Source organism: Heterodontus francisci, chromosome 13, assembly GCF_036365525.1.
Source record: "Heterodontus francisci isolate sHetFra1 chromosome 13, sHetFra1.hap1, whole genome shotgun sequence".
NCBI classification, from domain to species: Eukaryota; Metazoa; Chordata; class Chondrichthyes; order Heterodontiformes; family Heterodontidae; genus Heterodontus; species Heterodontus francisci.
Window position 1 is genome coordinate 16,603,529 of NC_090383.1, and position 12,604 is coordinate 16,616,132.

At 46.1% G+C, this 12,604-nt stretch overlaps 1 protein-coding gene across 6 annotated transcripts in view; it reads right to left on the bottom strand.

Annotated features, from left to right (window-relative positions):
- Nucleotides 1–12,604, bottom strand: part of cfap61 (cilia and flagella associated protein 61) — a 271,251-nt gene that overhangs the window by 156,626 nt on the left and 102,021 nt on the right. For all 6 annotated transcript variants that reach the window (XM_068044406.1, XM_068044407.1, XM_068044405.1 and 3 more), the window contains 2 exons: nucleotides 3,917–4,120; nucleotides 3,196–3,330 (listed from right to left, as the gene is read on the bottom strand). In XM_068044406.1, the coding sequence (XP_067900507.1) occupies nucleotides 3,196–3,330; nucleotides 3,917–4,120 (339 nt within the window). The remainder of the gene's footprint in view (nucleotides 1–3,195; nucleotides 3,331–3,916; nucleotides 4,121–12,604) is intronic.

Here is a 12,604-nt window from a genome sequence, read left to right on the forward strand (position 1 = left end):
AAGAAGGCGGCCTACTACTTCACACCCATGTTGTGAAGCAACTGGTTTGTGCAAAAGCCCTGAAGTCATCAAAAATTCGTTTAGCTCCTGCCACACCACTCCCTGTAGACTTTTGCAACTTGAAGCAATTGTAGAAAGCACCAAACACTTGTAGAATCATAACAACGGCCAGAAGAAATCAAGCAGTAACTAACCTGTAAGTAGAAGATGATCCCTCTGAATAGCGTTGGTGGGGGGGGGGGGGGGGGGGGTGGCGGTAATTCATGTTGCCTAACATGTGTTCAGCTGCGCAAGATTAAGTGAGGAAGTAGGCTGGAGCGTGTAGCTCCAAAATGGCAGCGCTGGTGTCAAATCAATGTTACATGCTGATTGATGTTACAATATGCCCTCTGTGCATAATTCTGGTGGACATGTGCTTCATGTAAGAAGTATGTGCGCCATGGATGCAATTTTGGTACCCTAAGGACACTACCAAGCCCAATCTTTCACCCATTATCATTGTCTGGACCTGTACATGCCAGGTTCATTATTGGGTAGAAGAGGGGAAATGGAATATATGTGATTGGATGAATTTTGCTGAAACTTTGTTTTGGGGTATAACTGTAGAGGTTTGGGCCAATCTCAGTGTAGTGGTACAAGGTGAGGGTGCAACGACAGGGTGTGGCAGGTGCGTGGAACAAAGTCACAGTCCTATCCAACAATCAATGGTGTGGTAAAATTCTCCCTTTTTCCTTGTAAACCTCTGCTCAAACATTGCATTATTGAGTCTTTAGTTATCCATAAGTAAAAATCATAATTGTTATCAACATCAAGTCAGCTTCAAATTGTTGGACAGACAGTCCAAAGGGACTAAAAAACTTATTACACCAGGCAGTACAGCTGAGATCGGTAATTCAGTAGAACTGGAATTGAAATCGATAATCCTCTGCTCTATGATGCTGCTTATTAGCACTCCAAAATTGTAGCATTACTGCATAGCTCCACTGAAACACTTTCATTAAACTTGGAACTCAAAAATGCAAAGTAACTTTATACTTTGGACCAAAGTCAGCAGGTAATAATTATGGAAAATTGGTAACATGTGTAAGAAAGTAATATCTTTAAATTTAGCAGTTTGTATAAATTAAAATCTGAAACAACACTTTTACAAAATGGGTACAACACTATTACAAACATGACAAGTTTATGATTTTCGTTGGAATGCACAATGTCAAGGTAAAGGTGCTTTCTTGTAGGGAGGGAATGAAAAAAAAGGATCAGATGGTGTCTGAAAAGCAACATTGGCAGAAGTCTGTAGGTCATCTGCCTTGATCCTCACAGACAAGAAACATCAATAATGTCACACAATATATGTCAAATAAATAGGATGGGAGGAAGAAAACTGTTTTTAAATGGCAGGGGGAAAATTGAAACAATGGCCGCAATTTTGCGACACCCACAACGAGTGGGACGATGGCGTAAAATGGAGTGGGAAGCTCCGGGTGGCTTTCCCGACCCACTCCCACCTCTGCCGCCCTCCCCAGGCCAATCAAGGCCCTTAAGTGACCACTTAACGGCCACTTAAGAGCCTTCGCCTGCCTCCTCGCGAATTTTGCACGTGGCAAGCGGGTGTCCTGGAGCCGGGAAAAGCCGCCTGGAAAAACCAGGCGGCTGAAGATCGTCCCAGGGGAGGCCCTGATCAAGGGTGCCCGATGGAGGGCCGCCCCCGATACTCCAGCCACCCCCAGCACCCAACAAGCCCCCCTTGCCCCCAACCCACCACCCATGCCTTGCCGGGGCCTGACCGATTACTCCTGGCGAGGCAACCAAAACTTACCTTTCCTCCCAGCTCCCAGGCATCTTCTCTTGACGCTGGACTGCAGTCCCAGCAGTAGCCACCGCTCCTGGTGTGTACCAACAGTGGCTCATTGAATTCAGCAATCACCATCCCCCCCTCACTCACCCCGCCCATTTAATCTTTCAACCTGGATTATCTACAACACTCCATTTTTAAAGAAGAGAAGAAAAAACTTCTATGGAATTTTTGTTCTCAACCTGTTAGGGTACTGATCTGGTACCATGCTTCAAAACAGTCAATGACCTTCCACACAAATTAACTTGTTCATGGTAATATGATTTGAACCTTATTTTCAAATATTTGTTTGAGTAATGTCATGCACTTGTGAGACATCAAAGGTTGAAAATGGTTGAATATTTGTAGTCTTGATATTTCAGTAAGAGTGTTCAGGATCTCCAGTTAAACCTGATTTTTTTTTCTACTGGCCCCTTCTTGTCAAGCTATCATGTATGTTATGATTATGTACCCTGTTCTGTTCTATAAATTATCTAATTTCTTTTTTTAAAAAACAGGTAATCATTTGGACAGTAATTCAATAAGGCAACCCAGTTTATTGACCAAGTTAATTATAAAGGTCTTTCGAATGAATGGAGTCTACTGTCTCAGAATTATGATTATGAGTAATCTTATCAGTCAGACAACAGTATGCATTTTAACAATCTAATGCCTGAAAGAAGGTACAGAGAATCCAGCATAAATTGGCATTGAAATGTAAAAAGAGTACTGTGCTGTTAAAATAATGCTGTTGCACTTTTTACTTGGGAGAAACTTTTCTGGAGTAAGAATGAAAATGCCAAATTGCACGGAGATTTCCATGAAAAATGGTTTCAAAAAAGGACAGAAATGTTAACACTGTAATGGGTTTTACTGATGCCACTCGAAATTAGCTCACCAATACTAAGACTTATATAATTGCTCACAAATTGGAACTGATCTAATTGTAGTCTTGCTCTATTTAAAATTCACATATAGAGCGCCCACATAACAATTTTCTAATCATAGCTATATTGTCAAGAGGTAAGCTCTGAGCAAAGGCTAAGACAAAAAATTGCAAGCAATTCATTTGATACTGTCTAAAGCCATGAAGTTACACATAATGAAAACTAGCAACAAAAGGTTCCACACGAGAAATATAAAACTTTTTCTAGGTGATTAATGGATGAACATAGAGATGGGTATGCTATTTGTTTGTACTGTTGACTCCACAAATATAACAATTCCTCAGTTTGTGAGGGTATAATAACTGGATTCTCTAGTTCCTTTTGCTAAACAGTAATTAGAAACCAAATTCTCCAGTATACTAAGTCCTAAAACTGGTTGGCAAAGTGTGACTTCCTGCTACAACTCCTATCACCCACCTGATTCTGTGTGACCCGCTTTGATGGAGCATTAATGCCAAGTTGCTCCAATGGATAGATAATCTGTCGTCTCCGGCGCACAGGAACTAGGTAATGAAGGGCAGATGTCAGGGAATGAGCTTGTGGACTGTTCATCTGAAAGAAAAGATTTAAAGTGACTTCCAGTAAGTAATGTAAAGATAATTAATCAGCTTCTCAGTAAATCTGAAATATATTGTGTAAAACTCAAGAAAGCTTAAGCCAAAACACCTAAAATATTACCTGAAGCTTAGGAATGATTTTCTCATTATAGTTCGCATTAATGAGCCTAAATATGATGCATGAGTAATGATATTATAGTCTCTATGGAAATTGAAGAAAAACAAGTGGTATGCTTTATAGTACTAGCAATGCATGGCAGTTTCCAAATGGAAAAAAAAATCTTTATGCTGATTACAAATCAGCCAAATGAGGTCTAAAGAAAAATCAGAAGCTTCTATAGTTTAGATAAATTTAATTTTGTATCAATAGAATATTTTAGGCCACCATCAACTATCTCTAGGTCTAAAGTTGTACATAATAAACTACCCAATTCACAAAGATATATTCTCCACTCTTTGCAGATAACAACCTCAGCACATAGAGATGAAAAATTAAAACAAACAAAAGTACATTTTTAAAAAATAAGATATATAGATAATTTATGTATAACTGCAATATTTGTTCAATATCATTGTTTTACCTTATGCAATACTTTTGGGTAAACCGGGTAATACAGGCATGACTTAAAAGTAATACGGAGTATCTCTTTGAGAAAATGTCTGGTATGGTGATGGAAAATTGGGTTCAAAGCAAAGTGATGGAGATGCCCATGTTCTTCACGTTGATGATGGTCAAAGTAGATAAAGTTTTCAATGTTATAATGGGAACGGATATATTCAATATTCTGGAAGGAGAAAAAAAACACATTGAACAAGGGAAAATAACACCTACAGATAGTGTAGACAAAAATAGGAACATCTTTATATTGAACCATTACAATTTAATCTGTGAGGGAAAAATTGAAATTTACCTAATGTGGGATTTGTTGTATGCAATGCACTACATAGTTGTCAGATTTTGCTACAAGCACAGAGTCTCGCTCTGGAGAAAGATTGGAGAAAGGACCAAACAGCAAAACCTCACAAAATTTTCTTTATGATGCACCTTCCTTCTCTGTAAAGGTTATTCCATACATCTAAACACATATTCACATCAAATGCATACCTAGATTTCTCAATGCAAAATAGCATACATGGAGTTACATAGAATTATACAGAATTTGCAGCACACCAACAGGTCATTCGGCCCAATTGGTCTATACCATTGTTTATGCTTCACATGAGCCACTTGCCACCTCTCTTCATCTAACCCTATCAGGCTATCCTTCCATTCCTTTCTCCCTCATGTGCTTATCTAGCTTCCCCCTAAATATATCTATGCTATTTGCCTCACCTACTCCATGTGGTAGCAAGTTCCACATTCTTGCCACCCTTTAGATAAAGAAGTTTCTCTTGAATTCCCTATTAGATTTACTGGTGACAATCTTATATTTATGGTCCCTAGTTTTGGTCTCCCCCACAAGTGAGAACCTTTCATCATTTTAAAGACCACTATGTGGTCACACCTCAGCTTTCTCTTTTATTTTATTTAGAGATACAGCACTGAAACAGGCCTTTCGGCCCACCACGTCTGTGCCGACCAACAATCACCCATTTATACTAACCCTACAGTAATCCCCATATTCCCTACCACCTACCTGCACTAGGGGCAATTTACAATGGCCAATTTACCTATCAACCTGCAAGTCTTTGGCTGTGGGAGGAAACCGGAGCACCCGACAAAAACCCACGCGGTCACAGGGAGAACTTGCAAACTCCGCACAGGCAGTACCCAGAATCGAACCCAGGTCCCTGGAGCTGTGAGGCTGCGGTGCTAACCACTGCGCCACTGTGCCACCCATGAAAGAGCCCAAGCTTGTTCAGTCTATCTTAATAAATATAAACTCCCAGTTCTGGTGTTATCCTTATGAATCTTTTTTGCATCTTCTATAGTGTCTCTATATCCTTTTTATAATATGGGGACATTTATTGTAGGGGAGGCTGTGGGGGGCCCACTTCCGGCGACAAGTTTTTTGCGATCCTGGGGGCCCAGGCCTGGTAGCGAGTTTTGCAGCCTTGCCCAAGATGGAATATGTTGTGGGGGTGGGGGGTGGGGGGAATCAGTCCCAGTTGCAAGAAGAGAGACCCTGGTGGGGTGTGGTCCTGGCAGTGAAAGTGCGGCCTCTCTCCTCCCTCATGTGAGGGAGAGGGTGGGAGAGAGAAGGGAAGGAGGGAAGGGACTGTCAGAGAGAGCAGGAGGGAGAAAAGCAGATTGGGTTAGAGGGAGAGGGAGATGGGGCTGCAGCCGGAGCAGGTGGCTAAGAATCCAGGGAGGGATCTGAGAGAGAGAGAGATAATCTAGGAGAGGGGGTGACTTAGGATGAGGTAGGTTTGAGGGTGGTATATGTTGTACAAGGAGCCAGTGGGAGAATGGGTGAGGTTTAGGGATGGATGAGATTGGTGGAGAAGGGTACTTATTCTGTTTATGTCCTTGTGTATATCTATGTGTCAGTTGTGTTAGTGTGTTATGTAGCAGAGTCTGGTCTCCCATCATCTCAGACCTCCCTGCCATTGGATCAAGACCTCGCTCTGTCTCGACTGTGTGGTATGTGGTGTGCAAAGGCCATCCCATGTTAAAAGAATCTCACACACAGGCATCTTCCACTCCTCAAAATGAAGTTCAGGACCTGCAACATCAGGATCCTCATGGACAATCCCAATAGTGAGAGATCTGAATGCCGTACAACTATCATAGCTCTGGAACTCAGGTGCTTTGACATTGATGTCGCTGCCCTGAGTGAGACACGGTGGCAGGAGAAGGACAACTCAAGGAACAAGTTGGTGGGTACAGCATTTCTGGAAGGGCTATCCACAAGAGGAAAAACACCATCATGGGGTGGGCTTCGCCATCAAGAACGAGATTGTCTGGTGTCTCAGTGACTCCCCCTGTGGGATGAGAGAGCACCTCATGACCCTCTGGCTCTACCTAAAGAGGAACCAGTATGCCACCGTATCAGCACCTATGCTTCCACCATAGTTGCAACGGTCGAAGCCAAAGAAGGATTCTATTCTGATCTTGGGCAATCTATAGCCCGAGTTCCAGCAGGATACAAGCTGATTCTCCTTGGTGGCTTCAATGCCAGAGTCAGGAAGGACCAAAATCTCTAGAAGGATGTAATTGCCAAGCAAGGAGTCGGGAAAGCAAACTGCAATGGAATCCTTCTTTTGACGAAATGCTTAGAACCATAACCAGCACCCTGTTTTGGCAGAGAGACAAGTTCAAGACCATGTGTCAACACCCACGATCCAAGCACTGACAACTACTTGATGACATCATCATCTGAGCAACAGATCAGAGGAATGTCTCTATCAATCGCACCATGACAGGTGCCGATGACTGCTGCACCAATCATCGTCTTATCTGGTCTATTATGACCATTAACCGGGCCCCTAAATAGTGGTAACAACAGAAACGTTGCTGCAAGAAAATTAACATTGAAGTTCTCAAGGAACACGCAAAGGCAGCTGCATTCAGCCAGCACCTCACATGCAACCTCTCGACATCCAGCCAACATGAGCCACAAAATGTCCACAATGCCTGGTCCACTCTAAAGTCCACCATAATCAGCACCTGCGAAGAGGTTCTTGGCTTCTCTGCCAGGAAACATAGGGACTGGTTCGATGAGAATGACAAAGAGATTCAGGAGCTAATTGAACATAAGCACAGAGCATTCGTTGACTGGAAGCACAACCATGTTTCAAGAGAAAAGCAGCTGGCCTATAGGCATCTGAAAGCAGTGGTACAACAAAAACCTTGTGACATAAAGAGAAAATAGTGGGTGGAAAGAGCGTGGGAGATTGGACAGCTTGCGTACAAACACGACATGCATGGATTCTTCAGCGCTGTCAAAACCGTTTATGACCCAAACAATCAAGGGCCCAGCCTGCTGAGAGCCAAAAATGAAGGAGAGCCCATCAAGGACAGAGAGGCAGTCAGCGTCCATTGGAGGGTGCATTTCGAAGAGCTCAGTTGAGAGTCTGTCTTTGACCCAAGCGTCTGTGATTCCATTCCTCAGCACGCTACCCAGCTCAGCCTTGACACTACCCCGACCTGGAATGAAGTTTGAAAAGCCATCCATCAGCGGAAAAACAAGAAGGCTTCTGGAGTAGATGGAACCTGCTGAAATTCTGAAGCACAGTGGTGATACACTCTGACCACGATTACACCAGCTCATATCCCTTATCTGGGAAGAGCAGCACATGTCAGTGGACCTTCGGGACGCCATGATTGTGACCATTTTCAAGAAAGGAAACAAATCCAATTGTGGCAATTACAGGGGAGTCTCACTGCTCGCTGCCACAGGGAAGATCTTTGCAAGGATTCTCCACAAATGCCCTCTTCCAAGTGGCCGAAGAACTCTTCCCAGAGTCGCAATATGGATCTCACCCACTGAGAGGCACTATGGGTATACTCTTCATTGTACAGTAAATCAAAGAAAATGTAGGGAGCAGTGTCAGCTGCTTTACATTGCCTTTTTGACCTCACGAAAGCCTTTGACTCCGTCAATTGTGAGTGTTTATAGAAAGTCCGTCTCAAGTTTGGCTGCCCTCAGAAATTTGTCACAATCTTTCACCCAGTACATGATGACATGCAAGCCATAATCCTTAACAACAGGACCACCACAGATCCTATCTCGGTGAAGGGGGCATCAAACAAGGCTGTGTCATCGTATCAATCCTCTTCTCCATCTTCCTCTCCGCAATTTTGCACCTCATCTTCAGCAAGCTTGCCACAGGAGTGGAGATAACCTACAGGACAGATGGGAAATTATTTAACCTCCACCGGCTCCACTCCAAAACAAAGGTCACTCCAACTTCAGTCATTGAGCTTCAGTGCCCAGATGATGCTTGTGTATGTGCTCACTTGGAGGCTGAGCTCCAAGTCAACACTGACTCCTTCACTGAAGCATACGAGAGTATGGGCCTTACTTTAAACATCTGGAAAACTAAGGTCCTCTTCCAACCCACTCCTGCTGTACAACATCATCCTCCATCAACCAGATCCACAGCGAGACCCTGGAAAACGTGGACCATTTTCCATATCTCAGGAGTCTCCTCTCAACAAAAGACGTTGAAATCCACCACCAGCTTCAATGTGCCAGCATTCTAGGACCACTTCAATCGCATGCCTGGCAGCAGGCTCCCGAAGCAACTGCTCTACTCTGAACTTCGCTGCAGCTAAAGACTCCCAGGAGGACAGAGGAAATGCTTTTGGGACGTTCTCAAGGCATCCCTGAAGAAATCCAACATACCCATCAGTCCCTGTCCCTCAATTGCTCTAAGTGGAGACGAGGCATTTGGCAAGGTATCAAGCATCTCGTCGAATTTCGACGGGAGCATGTGGAAGCCAAGTCGAGGCAGAGGAAGGAGTGCACAGCGCCCCAAGTAACTCACCTACCCAACTCTTCAAACACCACCTGCCCCACCTGTGGTAGAGACTGCAGTTCGCACATCAGACTCGTTAGCCATGTTAGAACTCATTGAACCGGAGTGGAAGCAAGTCATCCTTGGTCTCGAGGATTGCCTAACAGAAGATAATATGAAGAGCAGAACTGTACGCAGTACTCCAAATGTGGTCTACCAAGGTTCGATACAAGTTTAACATCTCTGAATTTCAATTCTATCCGGGAACAGGCAAGAGGAGCCGGGAGATAAAAGGAGCCGAAGCCAGAGACCAGAAGCAGCAGCGAGACCGGCGGCAGCGAGAGCGGGAACAGGCAAGAGGAGCCGGGAGATAAAAGGAGCCGAAGCCAGAGACCAGAAGCAGCAGGGAGAGCGGGAACAGGCGAGAGGAGCCGGGAGATAAAAGGAGCCAAAGCCAGAGACCAGAAGCAGCAGGGAGAGTGGGAACAGGCGAGAGGAGCCGGGAGATAAAAGGAGCCGAAGCCAGAGACCAGAAGCAGCAGCGAGACCGGCGGCAGCGAGAGCAGGAACAGGCGAGAGGAGCCGGGAGATAAAAGGAGCCAAAGCCAGAGACCAGAAGCAGCAGTGAGAGCGGGAACAGGCGAGAGGAGCCGGGAGATAAAAGGAGCCGAAGCCAGAGACCAGAAGCAGCAGGGAGAGTGGGAACAGGCGAGAGGAGCCGGGAGATAAAAGGAGCCGAAGCCAGAGACCAGAAGCAGCAGCGAGAGCGGCTGCAGCGAGAGCGGGAACAGGCGAGAGGAGCCGGGAGATAAAAGGAGCTGAAGCCAGAGACCAGAAGCAGCAGCGAGAGCGGCGGCAGCGAGAGCGGGAACAGGCGAGAGGAGCTGGGAGATAAAAGGAGCCGAAGCCAGAGACCAGAAGCAGCAGCGAGAGCGGCGGCAGCGAGAGCGGGAGCAGGCGAGAGGAGCCGGGAGATAAAAGGAGCCGAAGCCAGAGACCAGAAGCAGCAGCGAGAGCGGCAGCAGTGAGAGCGGGAACAGTGAGAGCGCTCTGTTCAGTTCGGTTCTGTTGACCAGCAAAGATTGAAGTGTGACGTCACAGGAGAGCTGTTAAGTGATTGGTGGGTATTTCTTTCTTCCATTTGAGCAGCGGGAGTGGTGAGAGCGCGAGCCAGGGGGCAGCTGGGAAGGTAAGTTGAGCTATAAAGTACTTACCTCGTGATTTGGTGGACGCGGACACAGGGACTGCTGGGTAAGTGAACTTATATATTCGGGCAGTGGCTAAACCCGAAACACTACACGTGTAGTGTCTCCCACCCATCCTCCTCCTCTAACCAAAAAAAAAGGACTCGTGTAGAGGGTTTGGTAAGGTAAGGTTTTCCTTTATTTATTTTTATTTATTTTTTAAATCTCTTTTGTCAATTTAGAGCAAAGGGGTTGGAAGCTAGGGCAGTTGCATGCTCCTCTTGCAGGATGTGGGAGGTAAGGGTCACTCACCACTTGTGTCCCTGCTGACTTCACCTGTGAGAAGTGCACCCAACTCCAGCTCCTCACAGACCGTGTTAGGGAACTGGAGCTGGAGCTGGATGAGCTTCGGATCATTCAGGAGGCTGAGGGGGTGATAGAGAGCAGTTATAGGGAAGTAGTGACACCTAAGTTACAGGATAAAGGCAGCTGGGTGACCGTCAGGGGAGGGAAAGGGAATAGGCGCACAGTGCAGGGATCCCCTGTGGCCGTTCCCCTCAATAATAAGTATACCGTTTTGGATACGGTTGGGGGGGGGGACCTACCAGGGGAAAGCCACAGCGGCCAGGTCTCTGGCACTGAGCCTGGCTCTGTGGCTCAGAAGGGAAGGGGGGAGAATAGGAGAGCGATAGTGATAGGAGATTCAATGGTTAGAGGAACAGACAGGAGATTCTGTGGTCGCGAATGGGATGTTGCCTCCCGGGTGCCAGGGTCAGGGATGTCTCAGATCGAGTCTACAGGATTCTGAAGGGGGAGAGGGAGCAGCCAGAAGTCGTGGTACACATCGGTACCAATGACATAGCTAGGAAAAGGGATGAGGACCTGAAAAGCGAATATAGGGAGTTAGGTTGGAAGCTAAAAGGCAGGACGAGCAGAGTAGTAATCTCAGGATTGATACCGGTGCCACATGCTAGTGAGGCTAGAAACAGAGAGCGAGTGCAGCTGAACACGTGGCTACAGAGCTGGTGTAGGAGGGAGGGCTTCAGATATGTGGATCATTGGGATACCTTCTGGGGAAGGTGGGACCTGTACAAGAAGGACGGGTTGCATCTGAACTGGAGGGGCACCAATATCCTGGGCGGGAGGTTTGCTAGAGCTCTTCGGGAGGGTTTAAACTAGTTTGGCAGGGGGATAGGAACCGGAACTACGGATCAGTGGATGGGGCAGCTGTTGAACAGGCAGATACAGAGTGTAGAGAGTCTGTGAGGAAGGTTAGACAGTTGACAGGGCAAAGTTGCAGCCAGTATAATGGGTTGAAGTGTGTCTATTTTAACACAAGAAGTGTCAGGAATAAGGGTGATGAACTTAGAGCATGGATCTGTACTTGGAGCTACGATGTTGTGGCCATTACGGAGACTTGGATATCACAGGGGCAGGAATGGATGCTGGATGTTCCGGGGTTTAGATGTTTCAAAAGGAATAGGGAGGGAGGTAAAAGAGGTGGGGGAGTGGCATTGTTAATCAGGGATAGTATCACAGCTGCAGAAAGGGAGGTCGTCAAGGAGGGTTTGTCTACTGAGTCAGTATGGGTGGAAGTCAGAAACAGGAAAGGAGCAGTCACTTTATTGGGAGTTTTCTATAGACCCCCCAATAGCAACAGAGACACGGAGGAACAGATTGGGAGGCAGATTTTGGAAAGGTGCAGAAGTAACAGGGTTGTTGTCATGGGTGACTTCAACTTCCCTAATATTGATTGGAACCTCCTTTGTGCAAATAGTTTGGATGGAGCAGATTTTGTCAGGTGTGTCCAGGAAGGTTTCCTGACTCAATATGTAGATAGGCCAACTAGAGGGGAGACTATGTTGGATTTGGTGCTTGGAAACGAACCAGGCCAGGTGGCAGATCTCTCGGTGGGAGAGCATTTCGGTGATAGGGATCACAACTCCCTGACCTTTACTATAGTCATGGAGAGGGATAGGAGCAGACGGGATGGGAAAATATTTAATTGGGGGAGGGGGAATTACAATGCTATTAGGCAGGAACTGGGGAGCTTAAATTGTGAACAGATGTTCTCAGGGAAATGCACGACAGAAATGTGGAGGTTGTTTAGGGAGCACTTGCTGCGACTGCTGGATAGGTTTGTCCCGATGAGGCAAGGAAGGGATGGTAGGGTGAAGGAACCTTGGATGACAAGAGATGTGGAACAGCTAGTCAAGAGGAAGAAGGGAGCTTACTTAAGGTTGAGGAAGCAAGGATCAGACAGGGCTCTAGAGGGTTACAAGGTAGCCAGGAAGGAACTGAAGAATGGACTTAGGAGAGCTAGAACGGGACATGAAAAAGTCTTGGCGGGTAGGATTAAGGAAAATCCCAAGGCGTTCTACACTTATGTGAGGAACAAGAGGATGGCCAGTGTGAGGGTAGGGCCAATCAGGGATAGTGGAGGGAACTTGTGCCTGGAGTCGGAGGAGGTAGGGGAGGTCCTTAATGAATACTTTGCTTCAGTATTCACTAGTGAGAGGGACCTTGTCGTTTGTGAGGACAGCGTGAAACAGGCTGATATGCTCGAACAGGTTGATGTTAAGAAGGAGGATGTGCTGGAAATTTTGAAAGACATGAGGATAGATAAGTCCCCGGGGCCAGACGGGATATACCCAAGGTTATTACGGGAAGCGAGGGAAGAGA